Source organism: Eptatretus burgeri, chromosome 13 (assembly GCF_056783735.1).
Source record: "Eptatretus burgeri isolate ZD-2024b chromosome 13, Ebu_testis_v1, whole genome shotgun sequence".
In the NCBI taxonomy this organism is placed as follows: Eukaryota; Metazoa; Chordata; class Myxini; order Myxiniformes; family Myxinidae; genus Eptatretus; species Eptatretus burgeri.
Genome location: NC_140973.1, coordinates 52,226,441 through 52,247,094, shown reverse-complemented (window position 1 = coordinate 52,247,094; position 20,654 = coordinate 52,226,441). Strand labels below are relative to the sequence as shown.

The 20,654-nt window shown below is 49.0% G+C and overlaps 2 protein-coding genes and 1 pseudogene across 4 annotated transcripts in view; 2 read left to right on the top strand and 1 right to left on the bottom strand.

The window, feature by feature from the left end:
- LOC147014476 (endothelin receptor type B-like) overlaps positions 1-1,747 on the bottom strand; it is a 36,029-nt gene extending 34,282 nt beyond the window's left edge. Inside the window, exon 1 of the mRNA XM_085852427.1 lies at positions 1,234-1,747. Coding sequence (XP_085708553.1) covers positions 1,234-1,665 — 432 coding nt within the window. The 5' untranslated portion in view covers positions 1,666-1,747. The remainder of the gene's footprint in view (positions 1-1,233) is intronic.
- Positions 1-20,654, top strand: part of LOC147014475 (uncharacterized) — a 173,746-nt gene that overhangs the window by 68,579 nt on the left and 84,513 nt on the right. The window contains exon 2 of one of the 3 annotated variants that reach the window (XM_085852429.1): positions 13,674-15,492. The exons of the other annotated variants lie outside the window; for them this stretch is intronic. Within the exon in view, the coding sequence (XP_085708555.1) occupies positions 13,910-15,340 (1,431 nt within the window). The 5' untranslated portion in view covers positions 13,674-13,909 and the 3' untranslated portion in view covers positions 15,341-15,492. Of the gene's footprint in view, positions 1-13,673; positions 15,493-20,654 lie in introns of those variants that run through there. 3 annotated transcript variants of the gene reach the window in all.
- LOC147014477 (signal recognition particle RNA) lies at positions 440-580 on the top strand (annotated as a pseudogene).

Below are 20,654 nucleotides of genomic sequence, written 5' to 3'. Positions count from 1 at the left end.
AAGTGAAAAGCAGGGTTAAACAATTGGTTCACTTCTGTCTGGCTGTCTCGACAAATGTCAGTTTATGATTGAGGAACAACTTTATTTAAATTGAATGTTATATTTTGAACACGAACTACAACATAAATTGGAAAATGAACCTGCAGTTTAGCAGTACTTTGCTTCTGAATTTGTCCCAATTGCGCATGCGCACAGAGGAGTGAGATAATCTATTTACTCTTTCTGCCTGTCGTGTCGTCAACCAAAATCGAAAATCGTTCCAAACAGGAAACTTGCTGTTTTTAGCGACTTTATATAGGAAACAAAAAGCAAGCACGAAGAACTAATGTAACGTGTTAAATACGGCGGTGTAAAAGACGCTGCATCAACGGCGGTAAACTCCCGAAAACAATTTTTCTACAATCTTTATTTTATTTTAATTATATACTTGAACACTGTGACCGGGCGTAGTGGCGTGCGCCTGTAATCCGGCTACTCGGAGGCTTGGGTTGGAGGATCGCTTGAAGACGGGAGCTCTGCACTGGGCCGTGCTATGAGAGGGTGTAGGGCAGCCCGGAATCATGGCGAAACCCAATCCTTATCCCTGTGTCGTAAGAGGCGACCAGGGTTGCGTCAGGAAGGGCATCCGGCGTAAAACATGTGCCAAATCAGTATGCGGATCATAACGGATGATCCGCTGTGGCGACCCCTAACGGGAGCAGCCGAAAGACGAACAACAACAACTTGAACACTGTAGAACACAAATCGCCTTGTTGGCACTTTCAAAACCCTTCTGTTTAGCAGTACTTGGCCAAAATATTACAGTATTTTACATCATCTTGACCCATCAAATTTGCTGCTCGAGACCCCGCCCATGTCCTTGTTTCTCAAGACTGTGCAGGGTAAGGTAAGTGTTCTATGACCGCTTTAGTTGTCATTGTAGTTAGCGTTATGTTTATAATGTGCTACTTACATCGTGAGGTTGAATGGATCCCAGATTGTTATAAAAGGAACCGTTTTATGCGCACAAAAAGTTCCACCAAGGCTGCACAGGGTGGGAATATGAAATACCTTAAGGACACCGATACACACTGCATGCTACTGTTGCGGTAGCTGTGCCAGGAAACGAACAACCTGTTTTGCAATATTGTTTAGACCCTGGATCTTTACAAACCGCAGTGTTATATGGAAATGAAGAACAAGTAATCCGATTCCAAATAGACCTCATGGCACCACTCGAGTTTAATCGCAGACCTTGTACATGCTGATGGGGATGGCAATAACGATGTAGAGAAGGTCGCCCAATGCCAAACTCCCGATGAGCACGTTCGGTCCATTCCGCATGCGCTTGTTGCAGCAAATGATGCGAAGCAGAGTCAGGTTTCCCACAAGACCCACGGCGAACACGGCGCAGGACACGACCGTGTTGATCGCCTTGAAGGCACGTTGGATCTCCGGGGGCTTTGTGCAGCTGGCCCTGCGAGGACGCTGGATGTCCCTGTCGTTTGGGCCAGGTCGAGGTGTTGAGGGATCGATGGAAGTGGTGGAGATGATGGCGGCGAGATCTACTTGGGGATGCTCTGCCATGAAAGTCACGTTGCCGACAATCTCCAACTCAGCTGAGGTCGATGGGATCCATGGGACAGTGAGCGAAACCATGAGCGCCAGCAAAATCGAGATATGCATCACGTGGTATTTACTGGGCTTGGGACCCTTCGTGAATGGCAGCGTTGAATGAGCTGAAACGACAGATAAAGATGGAGGATCGCCTGGGAGGAGCGAGAAGAATGAGGGACAATTGTTCAGGAGGGTGGAGGAGGGTGATGTTTAATTGGCAAAGGGGGTGGGAAAGGGACCAGATGCCGTTGGGCAGTTCTTCAGTTCTGGTCTCGAGCCATAAAGGACCACCCGTGGATCAGGCTTGAGTTCACTGCTGTATATTTGTAATGAACATGTCATTGGACTGCAAATGTGGTTCTTTGGTCATGCCTCACTGTGGCCTTTCAAAGACTAAGGTGGTAGATTTAATGACACTTTGAATCTGGAGGATAATTCATATTTGCATCCTCCATGCATGAGTGAATTATATGATGCACAACGAAAGGTAAAAGACAAGTTGGCAGGGATTGTTGGATTAAAGACAAAATGCTCATGAAGAGTCTCTGATATCACATGAGGACAGGAATGTTCCCGTTTTGTTATTTGTGTTATTCGGCCTCTCGGCATAACACGGGGCCTTGTTCTTCACGGCGAATCATGCCGAGGCGAATCGGCGGTGACATGCATAACCACGTGCACTCACAGGATCGCTCATTTCCCACGTTCATTCCCAAAAACGACCTTTACATATATCATATTAAATATATAATTTATTCATAAAATATCAAAACTTTTTTTTCAATTTTATGAACCATCTACATATCCTAACGTCTCTGCTTGGACGGATCATCCACATGATGTCTCTGCTTGGACGAACCATCCACATGATATCTCTGTGTGGATGAACCACCTATATGAATGATGTCTCTGTTTGGATGAACCATCCACATGATGTCTCTGCTGGACGAACTATCCACATTATGTCTCTGCTTGGATGAACCATCCATATTCTGTCTCTGCTTGGATGAACCATCCATATGATGTCTCTTTTTGGATGAACCATCCACATTATGTCTCTGCTTGGATGAACCATCCATACGATGGCTCTGTTTGGATGAACCATTCACATAATGTCTCTGTTTGGATAAACCATCCACATTATGTCTCTATTTGGATGAACCATCCATATGATGTCTCTGCTTGGACGAACCTTCCACATGATATCTCTGCTTTGACAAACCATCCATGTGACGACTCTTTTTGATAAACCATGCACTTTATGTCTCTGTTTCAATGAACCATGCATATGTGTTTGGCAAAATGTGGAACAACAACCCAATCCAAAATGTCCCTTGGATATCTTTCTCCTGTCGGGTTACCCTGCATAGTGACGAGGTGAAGTTTACATTCGTAACGGGCTACCCTATATCACAACGGATCTCCCACCAAACGGGATGGACTGCACAATGTTCTTGGGACTACAGGCTGTGTTAGATTGCCGCCACGAGAAGTCGGTCTCGTTCTGGAGAAATTTGCTCTCATCAAACCAATAGATCTTCCTCCAGAATATGAGATTCCAGTGTTGATTGCCCAGCACCATGCCAAGCAGGCTGCTTTGTGTTCTATTGTGAGTGAAAGGGTGTGTTGTAGGTCTCCTGGCTTTGTAACGTCCAGCACGAAGCCGGTTCTGGACTATTATTGAGCATAACCTCTGAGGGAGATTCCAGTAATGCTGCAACTGTGCTTGTGGCAAAAGAGATATGGAAACAGGCCAGAAGAGCTGCATTTTCTCTGTTAGATGCCATTCTTGGTCGTCCAGACCGCCGCCTGTCTTTACCATCAATGGGTTGTGGATTTTCGTGTACCACTCTGCTGATAAGTCAGATGGAAGTCATCATCAATATCATCATCATATAAATCATCATCATCATGGCTGAGACAAACCTTGTAACCCCCTCCCAGACGTCCCCATCGGCCATCACCATAGGAAGATCGCTGGCCTCAATACCTGTGTCTCTGACAATATTCTCAGGGTAGGACAGCTTCCTTCCACGCTTCGATGTTAATGGTTTGGGCTTCCAAAGGATGAGCCAAGTTGGCATCCAATTTCAGTGTAGTCCATCCCAACATTGTTCTTCCCAATAATTTGTAATGTTTGAGCTTCACTAAGTCTTTTATGGCCCACAGTAGCACTGTTCGCCAATGGAAGTACGTAACGATATTGTTACCTTCTTGAAACCTTGATGAAGTGAAAGTGTTTTTCAAGTTGATTCCCCTACCGTGCTGTACATGCTGGGTGTGCCTAATTGTATTGACCTCGAGATGGATGGAAAATACAGCATGTACATGATGGAGGGTTATTTCATTTATGCTTGAACGAAAATTTGAATTGGATTCAATTTTTTTTTTTTTTTGCAAACAGCACTATTTTGGAGGCGTGCTTAACTTTCTTCCATGTAGATATGTGGATCGTCGTCCTCATGCTGTAAGGCACGTATGGCTGCCGAGGAAGTTTTTCCTTGGCTCGGGCAAAATCCTCGACGGGTTTCCACTCCAACACAGGATACTCAATTGGCTCACTTATCCCAGCAAGCTGGTCCTCATTCTGCCGACCGAAGGATGACGGGCTAAGTTAAACTCATTTGATGTGACTTTTGCATGGCGAGGGCATGAACTCAGGATCCTCAGATCCTAAACTAATCGCCTTAACCATCTTAACTTCTTTCATGGCCACAATTACTCCCAAGTTGTTGTGGGGTTGGCCAGAGGAAGTTTTTGGTCAAAGTCTTTCACGAACCGGCTGGCCAGGCCGAACGCTTGACGAAGTAGGTAGGGCAGCAATTTGGAATTTGGCCATGATACCAGCGATAGCTTGCCATTCAAACCAGGTTAGATAGCTTAGAGGTGTGTGTGTGTGTGTGTGTGTGTGTGTGTGTGTGTGTGTGTGTGTGTGTGTGTGTGTGTGTGTGTGTGTGTGTGTGTGTGTGTGTGTGTGTGTGTGTGTGTGTGTGTGTGTGTGTGTGTATATACACCCATGATTTCCTTAAGTTCATCCATACATCCATATGTTCCTGCAGCCTTTTTACGTTTCTCTCAAACAACCCGTGTCTTCTGTACTATCGTCTTCCCGCATGCCCCTCCCCCCCCCTTTACGCGCATCGCCTTTTGTGCTCTGTCACATCCCTCGAACCCGTGCTGCCCCTCGATGTCCCATCAATAGGCCCGTTGTCCCCCTACGTCGCCAGCCGAGGTCTTGTTATAAACAGCTTGCCCCAGCCTGACTGACATAACTGTCCTTTCGATACACAATGTGCTTTTTGCACTGCCTTATATTACATCCCTCTGCAGATCTCTTCCTCCAGGACCCTGCACATTGAGCACCTCTTTCACCATGGACTTATAGTCATAAATGTGTGTACCTGGTTATCTGCTCCCCCTGAGCAAATCGTATGACACTATATTAAAAACCCTCGTTATATACTATTTTCAAGAATTCCAGGATTCCAGGAATAATGTGACACAATATCTAAAATCACATATTTACGAGGTTTCGTTTATTCATTCATTGTATTCGCATTGTGGATAAATGCAAATATGTCTTTCAAATCAAGCTTGTTCAATCCCTACCTCAGGCTCCTCCCCTGGAACCTCCCACCCTACCCCTCCCTACGCAAAACGAGCCCCATGCAGGTGTATATTATTATTTGTATTTATATTGTTGTGGTTGACGAAATTCGCAAACCACCATTCAGGTCCCTTAGGTGAGATATCTCTGTAAGTATATGTGTAGTTAGGCCCAAACCCGTTGTTTAGAGGGAATAAATGTCATTCACTCGGGCTGCGACCCTTCAGGATAGCCGTTTTTCTTTTACTATCTTTATTTTGGACCAGCCGCCATTACTACCACCACCAACCACGTCTCAACAGCCATCACACAACAACCACCAACCGCAACGCCGCTTCACAACAACAGCCACAACCTTTACCGTCACAACTCGCCCTCGCAACCATCGCATCAGCACTATTCCCGCGCCACTTGTGGGCACCGATACTGGACTCGTGCAGGGCGCGCACCGAGCAGCGGGTGCAGAGGCACGGCCTTTCCGAAGAAAACGGATCAAAAACGACTCACGCCCACTTCTGTTCCGTCCTATCGGTGAGCGTGGGGCGATTTGGCCCCGCCTCCAGGTACGTTGGAGTGTGGTCGCTATATGCAAATTCATGGATCAAAAAGCATTCACGCCCACTTTTCCTCGGTCCAATGGGGAGCCAGTTAGAGGTGAAGGGTCGGAGGTAAAGGGTCAAAGGTGAAGGAGCGAGGCCACAGGGGATATAAACGGCTGCGTTCGTCAGTCAAAGCAGTTCGCAGTTAAGAGTTGTCGGTGGAGCTGGGAAGAAGTGGTAGTAGTCAGAGTGAAGGGGACGGAGCTGTGGAGAGGTGGCGGCGGCGAAGGCGGTCGAGGGGGTGCTCGTGTCGCAGTCGGGGAGCTGCGGAGGGAGAGGCCGGCGGCGCGACCGAGGTCGTGGTGGAGACGCTCGTCGCGGGACCCGAGACAGGGAGATATCCTCCATCCCCCGAGCATCAACAACCCCCTCCTGTTTCCCCCCGCGCTGAGATAGTGCGAGAAGGGGGCCCCGTCCCCACCCCATACCAGGCAGTCCCAGCGAGGCCCGCGGAGTCGGGGCGCCAGCGCCATTTTGCGGCTCATCATCAGACGGGTAGGCCCGACGCGGTCTCGGCCCCAGGCCCGCCTCATCCTTGAGGGTGGTCCTTTTCTTTTGCTTTGGGTATATGTGTTGTCGGCGCCGTCTGTGAAGTAAAACTGCATAAGTGTTGCCGTGTGCTCGCGTAGTCGGTAATAGATCTGCATTGTGTTTCTCTTTTATATTTGCTTTTTGTGTAATATTGTGTTTCTTCTTCTTCTTCTTCTTCTTCTTCTTCTTCTTCTTCTTCTTCTTCTTCTTCTTCTTCTTCTTCTTCTTCTTCTTCTTCTTCTTCTTCTTCTTCTTCTTCTTCTTCTTCTTCTTCTTCTTCTTCTTCTTCTTCTTCTTCTTCTTCTTCTTCTTCTTCTTCTTCTTCTTCTTCTACATTTGCTTTTGGTGTAATTGTATATGTGTGCTTTCCGTTCATCGTGAAATAAATGTGCTTTATGTTGAACTGTTTTCCCGCTTCGCTTCGTCTTTTCCTCTATTGAATCTCCATCTTATTTCACGTAAAGGGTTGGTCGTGGGCTAAAACGCCCGATAATTAATCGAACCGTCGGGGCCGACGATAACACCGCTCGGTTATCCCGATAGTACGGAACGGGTCGCTTAAAGTGGCCCGTGTCCGAAGTCGACCTGCGGCGAGGTGCGATCGCCTGGTCTACCCTCCGTGTGGGTACTTAGGTAGGTCGAATTTGGCGAGCAACCCTATCCCACGCGGGGGGCCGATTGGCACGATCGTGGTGAGGCCGAAAGGTCCACCCGTGACTAGTTCCCGGCGTTAGTCCGAGAGGGTCACGACTGGATTGTCTGTCCGGTGGGCGACGTGCCGCGATTCGAGTTACGTGGCCGCTCGCACGCCGGCGGGCGCGAATCCGCAACACTGGTGTCAGGTCGTGCGATACAAACTCATCGCCCTCCTCGCGGCACTGGTATCGGAGAACGGGAAAACGGGCTCTCCTGTCTCCAGCTAAATTCACGGGAATCGGTCCAGGGGTGAGAGGAGCGACCCCCGATTCCCTCCAAATTACGAGCGAGCTAAATTAACCCTTTGCGAGAAGCAAGATGGCGTCTCAAGGCGAGCGGGAGCCGGGGGTATTAGAAATGGATGTAGAATGTGTAGAATCCATGGCTCAGGACGAAATCCCCGTGCAGGAAATGTTGGTTGTACAGGAAAACGAACTCGCCCAACTGAACCCAGAGCCCGAAATAGGTGCGGCAGCGGCCGCGGTGTATGACACCTCCCCTCCCCCTCTCCACCAAAACCCCCCGACCCTTGCCGAAACGGCTCACCCAAGCGCACCCGACATGGCCCAGCTATTCACCATGCTGGCAAAGATGAATGCGGATGCGCAACAAATGAATGCGGAAATGAAAACGAGGATGGATGCGAATACACAACAAATGAACGGAATGAACAAGCAAATGAACGGAATGGAAACAAAAATGAAGGAAGAAACTAAAAAGCTGCGGGATGAGACGCAGAACATGGGCCGATGCCTGCAGGCGGGCATGAAGGCCGTTACCAGGGAGCTAAAAATGGCGACTCCTCGTGTGGGAGCGAACGAGCTGGAAGGGGGTGCAACGGCTGTCGGGCCCGCGGTGGAGGCGGGTGAAAAAATAATTCGGGGGGCGTGTTGGGCGAGGGTCGTGACAGAAAAAGTGACGGTAACCGAGAGGGACAAACTAATTGGGGTGACGGAGACGTGCACGAGGGAGATAAGGGAAGAGACGGAAATAATAGTTGAGACAAGGGAGGTAAAGGGTGAAGAGGTGACTGAGTTGGCAGAGACACGGGAGATGTGAACGATAGAGGGAAGACTACACGATGAAGACGGGGTAAGTGACGCACACACACACGGAGGTAGTGGAAGATAATGGGGGTGAGCTCGCGGACTGGGTAGAGACCCGGTGCGAGCAGCTGGATGGCCTCCTCCAGGAACGAGGGGAGGGAGTATGCCCCCTTGAGGCGAGTCACGACCAGGTGGGTTCGGTCGTGCTTTGCGAGGTTGAGGGGACGGGTGCTGTGGACGGCTGCACGCCGAGCTTGGTGGGTATAGAGGCCCCGGAGACCCTTGTGGGGACACGAATCCCCAGTGTGGTTGTCCCTGTGTGTGTGGTGCAAGGTGTGAGTGCGTCCCCGTGTGTGGAAGCGACCCCGTGTGTGAGTGGTGTGGTGGCGATTGTGCCGGAGTACGTGCTTCCCAGCACGCCGTGTGTAAAAGGGGCACCGCAAGTGGAAGAGGCCGTGTGTGTGGATGAAACGGCCAGTATGGATGAAACACCGCGGTTGAGTGCCCCCGCGTGTGTGAGTGAGGCACGGTGTATGAGTGAGGCACCGCGGATGAGTGCCCCCGCGTGTGTGAGTGAGGAACGGTGTATGAGTGAGGCACCGCGGGTGAGTACCCCCACGTGTGTGAGTGAGGCACGGTGTGTGCATGAGGCACCGCGGGTGAGTGCGCCCGCGTGTGTGAGTGGTGTGGTTTGTGTGAGGGAAATGGCACGAGTGAGTAAAAGGCCGCGAGTGCGTGGAGCAACGTGTGCGAAAGAGGTAGCATGCGTGAGTGAACGGCCGAGTGCAAGGGAGACCGTGTGTGAGAGAGCGGTATGTAAGGGAGATGTCGGTGGGCATGTGTGAACATGCAGCCGCGTCTCCCGGGGTGAATGTAATGGTGAGGTGTGTTAGCGTCGTAACACACGGGAGTGCGTGTGTCGAATGGCGACGACGGCGACATGTGAGGAAAGAAAGCCGAGTAGCGGCTGTAGTTGTTTCGGGGACCGTGCCGGGTTCACCCAGCAGTGAGCACGAGGTCCGTGCTGTGCAACGCACGAGGCCCCCACGTGCTCGCTTGCGAGAGTGAAGTCACGGTCCGGAAACGCACGCGGTGGATTTGCCGATCCCGCGGACGGACAAAGTTTAGGCAGGTAAACGGATTTGGACCGGACGGGTTCTCCACGCGATCGTGTGTGTTAAGCTCCAACGGGCAAAGCACATGTGTTCGCGTGGGGAACCCCTCGAGACGTGGGGCTTGTGTTTTTTTTTTATGCGCACGGTGACGCCATGGCTGCACGTGGGGTTGGAATCCGGCAGGAGGGGTATCCCTGCCGGATGGTACCTTCCAAGGAGGGACGAGGTACACGTGCAGCTGCATGACGTCACGGGCAGGTGCAAAGTGCGCGAGCTGTGAATTGCCGCGCTGGTGCTGCGCATGGGAAAAAAAACAAAAAAAAGAGAAGCAAGCCTCACTTTCGGGTGCACAGGATTCCCGGGCAAGGGGTGGAAGACCCCCTTGCCTGGGCACAGGATGGAAACTAGTTAGGGGGAAGGGTTAGCTCAGCTAGACCGGCTCCATGGGGCAGGGGTAAGTCCTCCTGGGGCCCGTGGAATGGATTAGTTAGAGGGATGATAGCGAGATTTAGGTTGGGTAAATAATTTTTGGGACATTTGAGAACAGTGACAGACAGTGAATGTGTAGCGGGGACGTAGCTTAGCTACGTAGTGTTAAAAGGAACGTGCTTTAGTGTAAGGGACGACGTGGGAGCACGAGTTAGTTAGGGGAGGTAGTTAGAAGGATGGCAGAGTTCAGTGGTGTGTGTGTTGAAGAGTTGGTGAGTTGTGAGGTGAGTACTTGTTGAGTGAGTGAGGCCAGCGGGTCTGTGTGAATGGAGCGAGTCTGGAATGCATGGTGCGATGAGTGATTGGGGGGAGGAGTGACTCCCGCCCAAGGGACCCCGGGGTCAGTGTAGAGTGAGTTAGGGGGTTAGTTAAATTGAAAAATGGGGGTCGTTTTGTTGTTGGTGTGAATGTAGGCTCGAAACCCATTTGGAGGGGTGCAGGAGCCCTGTTGACGGGCTGGGCGCGTGGTGGCGAAAGGTGAGTATCGCTGAGTGGGTACCCCGGGCACCAGGCTAGTCGGCTGTGGTAGGCCAAGGGCCCATGGGGGGGCCGGGATAGCGTAGTGGGCACGGGTGCGCCTGCTTGGTGCGGGGGCCCGGGGCGCCATTAGCCGCATGGGCAGTGTTGTGGGCACGGGTGACCCTCGGAAAGGGGCCTGGGAAGCCAGCCTGCCACGTGTGCGTTTCAGGGGAGGTGCCATGGGGGGCACTCCCCGGTGTTTAGGGAGCTGGTAGGCTCGGAGGCAGTGTAGTGCCCGGGGGTGCCATAGCGGGAGATTCGGCAGAGGGTCGTGCCTGCCAAAGGGAGCCACGTGTCCCAGCCATGAGACCGTGTGAGGGCACGGAGAGAAAATTGGGGGGCGAGGCCCGAAATTGTGAGGACACCAACACAGGCGACGGGAATCTGGGTTGTTAGAACCAATAGTTTAAGCGAGAGGCGCTTGTTGAAAGCCCCGGGGTAGTTTAACAGCAAAATGGTTAGGGTAGATAGGAAGTGTACCCATCCGCACCATCCATCCCCTCGCTCTCGTTGTGGGCCGCTGGACCCACTTTGGGTTAGATCGCTGAAGTCTGGGGAGGCCATCCTGAGGCTTGAATTGGGCCTCGACACAGGACGCTAGCTCTCCCTTGTTCCCCTCCGGGAAGGGAACGTAGGGGTTGGGAGTAGGCTAGGTGACAGGATAGGTTAGCCGAACAAGGACGATAAAGGGGGTGAGGGGACGATTTATAGTGGGGAAGTAAAAATAAAAAAATAAGTTGGGGCTAAATTGGGGTTTGACAAATTAAGGGAGTGGGTATAGACAGTGACAGGCAAAGGCGATAGGTTGGGAGGGAGACGGTAGGGTAGGTCCGAGCCCGCCTTCCGAGTGGCCAGCACCACCGCACTCCCTCCACCAACCTCCACCGAACGGCAAAGGCTGGCCAGCTTCATCTGCTGGCTGTGTTGCTGTAAGGCCTGTGCCGGCCCACTTCATCTGCCGGCTGGCTGTTTTTCTTCAAGGCCTGTGCCGGCCCACTTCATCGGCAGCTGTTGTGTTGCTGCAAGGCCTGTGCCGGCCGGATCATCTGCAGCTGTGGTACTTCAAGGCCGTGCCGGCCAGTTCATCTGCCGGCTGTGTTTGCCTGCAACGGCCTGGTTCTGCAGGCTGTGTTTGCCTGTTGCCTTTGCCATGCCATGCCATGCCCACTGCCCACGTTCACCAGCCCCGTTCAATTTTGCTTTGCCCCCCCCCCCCCTGTTCATTTCCATGCGCGCCGGGATCATCGTAAAAGCAACAGTTTGCAAGCTGCAAGAACTGCCCTGTTGGCAGCTACAACACGGGCCTGCAGTGGCGGCCCGTGCACCGTGTTTGTGTTCATCCCTCCATTCGTTGTGTTCATTACGTGTGCCACTTGAGCTGGCACGGAGACTGCGTTGGTGCAGCCCATGCACCGTTGTGGTTCACTGCGTTCAGTTCAAAAGGGAAGGCCTTGGACTGCGAGTGAGCAGCCGGCCACGTTCCCTGTTACCTGCATTGTTTGAGCCAGAGACTGCATGCGAGCAGCCTGGCTCCCTGCTAACTGCTTTCTTTTTGCAGAGTTCATTGATCCTGGGCCATGGTTTAGTGTAAAATTTGTAAGTTAAGGTTAAGATGTACTGTACATATGAGTGCGCCCCCGGCATGTATGTCTTAGCGCCGGCAATTTTATTTAAGTCGTCCGTGTGAGTGAGTTTGTTTAGGTAGTTACTCAGCCCTCAGGTTATTTATTTTGGGGACACGGATACCATGAATGTCGCACTCAGGGATCCGTAGGTAAAATGTACTAGGGGAAAACTACACATGATGGCACACGAAAATTTGACGACTTGGGACGAGTCTGTAAAAATGGGAGGGGGTAGTGTTGTGGTTGACGAAATTCGCAAACCACCATTCAGGTCCCTTAGGTGAGATATCTCTGTAAGTATATGTGTAGTTCGGCCCAAACCCGTTGTTTAGAGGGAATAAATGTCATTCACTCGGGTTGCGACCCTTCAGGATAGCCGTTTTTCTTTTACTATCTTTATTTTGGACCAGCCGCCATTACTACCACCACCAACCACGTCTCAACAGCCATCACACAACAACCACCAACCGCAACGCCGCTTCACAACAACAGCCACAACCTTTACCGTCACAACTCGCCCTCGCAACCATCGCATCACCACTATTCCCGCGCCACTTGTGGGCACCGATACTGGACTCGTGCAGGGCGCGCACTGAGCAGCGGGTGCAGAGGCACGGCCTTTCCGAAGAAAACGGATCAAAAACGACTCACGCCCACTTCTGTTTCGTCCTATCGGTGAGCGTGGGGCGATTTGGCCCCGCCTCCAGGTATGTTGGAGTGTGGTCGCTATATGCAAATTCATGGATCAAAAAGCATTCATGCCCACTTTTCCTCGGTCCAATGGGGAGCCAGTTAGAGGTGAAGGGTCGGAGGTAAAGGGTCAAAGGTGAAGGAGCGAGGCCACGGGGGATATAAACGGCTGCGTTCGTCAGTCAAAGCAGTTCGCAGTTAAGAGTTGTCGGTGGAGCTGGGAAGAAGTGGTAGTAGTCAGAGTGAAGGGGACGGAGCTGTGGAGAGGTGGCGGCGCGAAGGCGGTCGAGGGGGTGCTCGTGTCGGAGTCGGGGAGCTGCGGAGGGATAGGCCGGCGGCGCGACCGAGGTCGTGGTGGAGACGCTCGTCGCGGGACCCGAGACAGGGAGATATCCTCCATCCCCCGAGCATCAACAACCCCCTCCTGTTTCCCCCCGCGCTGAGATAGTGCGAGAAGGGGGCCCCGTCCCCACCCCATACCAGGCAGTCCCAGCGAGGCCCGCGGAGTCGGGGCGCCAGCGCCATTTTGCGGCTCATCATCAGACGGGTAGGCCCGACGCGGTCTCGGCCCCAGGCCCGCCTCATCCTTGAGGGTGGTCCTTTTCTTTTGCTTTGGGTATATGTGTTGTCGGCGCCGTCTGTGAAGTAAAACTGCATAAGTGTTGCCGTGTGCTCGCGTAGTGGGTAATAGATCTGCATTGTGTTTCTCTTTTATATTTGCTTTTTGTGTAATAATGTGTTTCTTCTTCTTCTTCTTCTTTTACATTTGCTTTTGGTGTAATTGTATATGTGTGCTTTCCGTTCATCGTGAAATAAATGTGCTTTATGTTGAACTGTTTTCCCGCTTCGCTTCGTCTTTTCCTCTATTGAATCTCCATCTTACTTCACGTAAAGGGTTGTTCGTGGGCTAAAACGCCCGATAACACTGAACAACAAATTTCAAAAAATGTTTTTTACTGGAGATGTGTGAAGTAATTAAGACTAATTTGGGTACGCCGATTTCAAAAATCATAACCGTTTTGCTGTATCACGTCAGGATTTTCAGGAACAGAAATATTCCCATTGCCTAGAAGTCAGGATTTCAATGAAATTTACATATGTCTTTAACATGTCTATTTCGTACAATTGTTGTTAACTTGTGTTATATTTCTTTCTTTCAGATAAAGATGAGTAGGCGTTCCTGTACCAATCATCCTGACAACTTCTGTTATGTCTGTGGTCGGTATACCAAAAAAGATCAACAGCGAAGTATATCTACAGCAGTGAAAATGAAGGCCGCCTACTTTCACTACTTCGGGTGTAAGGTGGGGACCAAGAACAGAGCTGGGCACCACACATCTGCTGCACAAGCTGTCACACAACCTTGACTCAGTGGTTGGTGGGCAAGCGCGCGAGCATGCCATTTGCGGTGCCCATGATATGGCGTGAGCCGCAGAATCATCATGATGATTGTTATTTCTGCTGCACAAGCATCGCCGGCTTCAACAAGAAGAATAAAGGTCACATCAAGTACGCTGACTGCGTCTCTGCTCGTAAACCTGTGCCTCATGATGACGAGAACCCCGTTCCAACACCTCCAGCTGATCAGAACATAGCTGTAAGCAGTGGTGAAGAGGATGGTGATGATGAACCTTTTGAACCCGAAACTCAAGAATCACACCTTCTGAACCAGGGAGACTTAAATGATCTTGTAAGAGATCTCTCGCTGTCGAAGGCGAAGGCAGAGCTGCTTGGATCAAGGCTGCAGCAGTGGAATCTACTTGAACCTAACACCAAGATATCCTTGTTCAGAGCACGTCACAGAGACATGGCTGAGTTCTTTGAGATGGAAGACACGATGACATTCTGCAGTGACATCAACGGTCTCTTGAAAGAACTTGGGTGTGATCACGATCCTGCAGACTGGCGCCTCTTCATCGACTCGGGGAAGAACAGCTTGAAGGCTGTTTTGCTCCACAATGGCAACGAGAAACCATCAGTCCCACTGGCTCACGCGTTCGGCATGACAGAGACCTATGAGACTATGCGGCAGCTGCTTGATTCCATCAAGTACAATGACTTCAACTGGCACATCTGCGGAGACTTGAAAGTGGTGGCGCTGTTGTTAGGGCTGCAGTCAGGCTACACGAAATACATGTGCTTCCTTTGTCTCTGGGATAGCAGAGACGACAAGAATCACTGGACGAAGAAAGATTGGGAAGAGCGAAAAGAGCATGTACCTGGTCGACACAACGTGAAGCATGTCGCCCTTGTCGACCCAGCCAAGGTTTTCCTTCCACCACTCCACATAAAGCTCGGCTTGATGAAAAGTTTTGTACGGGCAATGGATCTGAATGGGCGTGGGTTTTTATACCTCAAGGAAAAGTTTGGCAACACCTTGTCGGAGGCCAAGATCAAGGCTGGTGTCTTTGTTGGACCGCAAATCCGACAGATTATGAAGGACGAAACTTTTCCGACAACTCTAAACCCCAAAGAGCTGGCAGCGTGGAGGAGCTTCAAAGCTGTGACGGACAACTTCTTGGGGAACGAGCGCGCGGACAACTATGAAGAAATAGTGCAGCAGCTGCTGGAGTCCTTCAGGAAACTTGGCTCCAGGATGTCCCTGAAAATCCATTTCCTACACCAGCACCTGAACTTCTTCCCTGACAACTTGGGAGCAGTCTCGGACGAGCACGGCGAGCGATTCCACCAAGAGATTTCACTCATGGAGACGCGTTACCAAGGGCGGCACAACCCGAACATGATGGGCGATTTCTGCTGGTTCCTGCATCGTGAAACTGACACAGAGCAGCACAAACGCAAAGCCAAATGCCTAAAGCATTTTTAATTACATTCTAGTGGAGTTTTTCTGTAATTTCTATAATTTTGAAGCATTCATGATGAAATAAATGAATAAATGAATTTTTGTAAATTTCATTGAAATCCTGACTTCTAGGCAATGGGAATATTTCTGTTACTGAAAATCCTGACGTGATACAGCAAAACGGTTATGATTTTTGAAATCAGCGTACCCAAATTAGTCTAAATCACTTTACACATCTCCAGTATAAATTTTTTGTTGTTCAGTGTATTTAATCGAACCGTCGGGGCCGACGATAACATCGCTCGGTTATCCCGATAGTACGGAACGGGTCGCTTAAAGTGGCCCGTGTCCGAAGTCGACCTGCGGCGAGGTGCGATCGCCCGGTCTACCCTCCGTGTGGGTACTTAGGTGGGTCGAATTTGGCGAGCAACCCTATCCCACGCGGGGGGCCGATTGGCACGATCGTGGTGAGGCCGAAAGGTCCACCCGTGACTAGTTCCCGGCGTTAGTCCGAGAGGGTCACGACTGGATTGTCCGTTCGGTGGGCGACGTGCCGCGATTCGAGTTACGTTGCCGCTCGCACGCCGGCGGGCGCGAATCCGCAACAATATTATTATTATTATTATTATTATAATTACTCCGATGATAGCAAAAATCTTGGGGGTGAAGAAGCTCAGGAAGGACAAAGTTTTGTATTAATTTTATTTTTGTACCTAATGTGTTGTCTCACTGGAATTGTTTAATGTATTGTTACGACCCATTGTTTGAGGTGCACCACGAGGGGAAGCATTTGAGTTCCTCCCAGAAACCCGGTCCTGAGGCCACCAGTCGCAGATTACTCTGTGGCCCAGCGGGTTGGTAATCAACCACGATCGCCAATTGGTACTGCCAATCCTGGCAGGGTCCTCACTACTTCACGTGTTACCTTTCCATTGGACGGCAGTTTCCAAGGGTGCTCATGCCCTCAGTGCACATTCGGATTACTGCTGAGCGATACAGTGAGTTTATGCTGGCGAACAAGACCAAATCACATGGGGTAGAACTTCCTGGCTAACAATACGTGTGGACTACACTGGACCAAAGGAGGAAAGGATACTATGAGCTGGGTACATTACAATAGCAAGCAACTTATTTACTGAAGGGCGAGGAAAGGTATGTGGTACAAGCAAGCAATGGGTTTAATTCCAGTGAAAATACATACAGCAGGGATAAGCGAGGATTGGTGAGGTGCAGCAAAAGAAATAGTCACATTCAAAACAAGACAGTGCAGAGTTACACTGATCTAATTTCGTCCACAGTCTTACCTTCACACTGACACAGCAGGCGCCATCAGAAACATTCCGAGGAAGGCTAAATTAGCAAGAGAGATAAGAAAATAACGATGTGGTTGCGACCTCTTGTTTTACCAAGCGGGATTGATGAACCCACGTGGCCCAATCGCTGAGGAGGGGGAAATAGGAGGAACACTGAAGGTATCTAAAGTGCGTGGTCTAGGAGGTGCCAGTGAGGGTGCGGTGAGGTGCAGATGAGATGCAAGGAGGAAACTGCAAAAGGTGCATATTTGTGCGGCCACCTTGAAGGGGACAACTATCGGGACTTTCCCGAGTGATCGCTGATTGCTCCTTTATGATTTTGCATCAACAGCAGATGAGACGAAAAATAAGAAAAAGAACGTGTTGAAAGACAGCCTAAAGAAGTGTAAGAAAGTCTGTAAATGTTAACTCCATTTCCCTCGCTCCGACCAGTAAACCTCGCTCCACAGCTCCATTCTGCCTCTCGCCACCAAGCCAATCTGAATCATGAGCTCTCTTTTCTGTCCTCTTTTTGTGTCGAATGCCGGCTTTTTATAATCTTTTGGTGAGGAAGGAGTCTAAAGGTGGATCAAAATGAGTTGTTGGAGTTTCCCAGCACCCCCATTGGTGTATGCACTATTACCCTAGTGCTGGCTCCACCCATACATGGGCACAGCCGTGAAGATGCCGCCATTCGGCTCCAGTCTTTTCCACATGATGGAGCTCCATCTTAACTTAACTTAACATGGCGCTGGGGTATTTGGTTGCGCTCTCCGGGCACAAACATGCACTGGACACCCAATGTGGACCACGATTGAGTGGAAGTGCTCGGGCTATACTGACGATGTTGAATGGTGCTTAGCTCACATTTGCGCCCCGAGTTAGATGCCTGAACGTTCAGATCCAAATTGTCTGTTATCGATACGCTGCGCTCCTTCTTCCCTGTTACTCCAAAAGTCAGCAGTGGGCCTCCGTAGTGGTTGTTGTTGAGATGATGGTGGCGGTGGAATAGTGGTGAGTTGTGGTATGGTGGTTCATTGTGGCTGTGATTGCATGGTTGTTTGTTGTGGTTAAGGTGACAATGGTGAATGTAAAGCGAGCTTGGGTAATGTTTCAATGATGTGGTGGTTATAATAAAGGTGTTTTGAGGTTGTATGATCGTTGTAGCATTGGTGAGTAGAGTATAATGACAGTTGTAGTGACATGTCCATTGGATAATGGCATGTGATTCAAATCGGGGTGTTTGTCTGTGTATGCAAATTAACTCTGTGAATGCATGCTTGCGTGAAGGAGAGGTCTATGTGTGGAGAAGCAAGGTGGGAAAAGAATGGGCAAAAACGATTTAATCCCACGCAATGCATATTGGCCCATTAACCCATTAGACATAAGGGAAGGGCCTCTGGAATGAATAATAACAAAATAACTATCTTGGGAACCGCTGTATGTTGTGTGCCATTACCTTGGGGAATTATGGTTTCGCAGAACCGTCACAGTATTTATTGATTTAATTATGTTGAAGGTAATGGACGTTGTACATGGAGATGTATATGAAGGTGCAACAGTGGGTGAGGAAACTGGAGCAACATCTGAATTTCGCTGATGATAGAGACTGTTGGCGGATACGATAGAAATCATTCCTGCATAAGGTAATCAATGATAGAAGAAATAACCTGATCTTTGGTTTAGTAATTAAAATAAATAACTCAATCTTTTGGTTTAGTAATTAAAATAAATAACTCAATCTTTTGGTTTAGTAATTAAAATAAATAACTCAATCTTTTGGTTTAGTAATTAAAATAAATAACTCAATATTTTGGTTTAGTAATTAAAATAAATAACACAATATTTTGGTTTCATAATTAAAAGAAATAACTTTCATCTTTTGGTTTAGTAATTAAAACAAATAACAATCTTTTGGTTTAGTAACATTTAAACCAAGTACATAAACAAGTTTAAATATCTTTGGTTTGTTGTGACATCTGATGGAAAAATAACAAATGACATAACAAGAAGAAAGGCAGAAACTGCAACAGTATTAACACTAAAGTCTACAACATTCTAAAACCTTTAACACTCCAAAGTCTATCACACACTAAAGTATATAACACTTTAACGTCCATAATTCATTAAAGTCTATAACACTTCAAACTCTGTAGCCTATCACACTAAAGTCTATAACACACAACAGCTCATAATGATCTATCATCTATAAAACTTTTAAACAGTGAACACAAACAACCGTTGAGCTTGTAATATTAATTCAACTGATACAACAATAACATAAACCTGATAGAGGTAGAGAGAGCGACAAAGATATAGCTCGATAGATCACATCTAAAAATCCGGAAATCATGGTGAGATGGTGAGGTGGTGAAGCGATGAAACTGTCCATCAGTCTGTGAAGACTATATGCCAATTAATCACGTCCTGTTTGAACGTTAATTTCCAAATACTTCTAAGACCCCAAACGACCAAGATGACCCAAAGGTCCCCGAGGACCCAAAAGACCCCGAATACCCAAAAGTCACCAAGGACCCAAAAGGCCCAAAAGACCCAGATGACCCACAAGTTCGAGAGGACCCAAAATACCTAGATGACACAAAATACCCTGAGGATCCAAAATACCCCAAAGACAAAAGGCCCCTAAGACTTTAAACTCCTTAGACCTTAGCACCATTTAAACCCCTTATACCCTTCAGACAGATTAGACAGCTTAGACCTTCGGCCATTTAGACTACTTCGACCTTCTTATATCACAAATAAATATAATATCACCATTATTAAAAATAAATTTGTAAAAAAAAAAGATGTTTGTATTATGACTGTTGAAATCATGCCAACACAGCAAATCTGTGATGCCAATCTCTGCAACGACGAGAGGCGAGCATAACGAACTGATCCACGCAAGTTTGACATTAAAAGAAAATGAAACACACGGTGGATCCATGGGGCAGGATTTGGTATTGAAAATAGAAAAAAAATATATGTTCCTATCAATTTTTTAAAATTGTTCTTTTGTCAAAAACAATGTTCAGTGAAACCTTGATGAGAATCAGATCTTCATGGGAATTGGACCTTTATTAGAGTCAAATGTTCATGGGAATCAGACCTCAATGAGAGTCATATCTTGACAAGAGCCAGTCTGATATTCATAGTATTTGGTGAGATTGTTGACAAAGACTATTTCAGAAGTGTAACTTCATGAGGAAGAGCACCCAATGTGGGTACGAAAGGGGAAGATGGGGGCAGGTGAGGCGAAGGGGCGGTGAATGGTAATGGATGGGAGAACAAAACCCACCCCCCTCCTAAACCCCCTGCTTCTCCGATCGCAAGGTTCTGCCTGTCATCACTGACGGCACAGTTAACCCTCTTGACCCATTGACCCTCATCCGTACTGAGTAGCTATTGTTCTTTGTATCGAAGTCGCCTGTGGCAAGATCTCCCTTCCTCCAGGCTTCGCGTCTTCCATCATTGACGATCGTCACCTCCTCATCTCACTCCATCACGATGGTTCCACACAGCGTCCATGAAGACAGAACACTGGCCAGTTGTCTGTGCACATGCCACAAAGTCTAGTCAGTGTTTGCAAGAGGAGCCGCCATTATCTCCCTATCTCCAACATAGCAACCGTTTCTTGATGGAACTGGTGTGAGACCTAGGGTCATCAAGCACGTGGCTCACACCGATCATCGTTCGAGCCATCCTTATCACCAAAAGCAGTGGATTCATCTCTCCCTTGCATAACATACACTATTTCATGAGACCGCAACTGAATGCAAGTACCAAATGTCTTAAGAGCGACTCAGAAAAACATTTTAGATCTTGATCTTTATAAGGTGTAACTGAGCATTTACACATCAGCACAGACTCCACAGAGGAGGACGAGCATGTTTTCCAAATTTGGAAGGATTTCACACCATGATGGAAGCCACAAACTGGATCCAAGGTAGTTTTAAGTCTCAGGTATGATGACTGGTAAAGGTGAAACACCTCAATGAACACGACCAAACAGGAGCTATGGTGATCTGACCACGATCTGTGAGGCT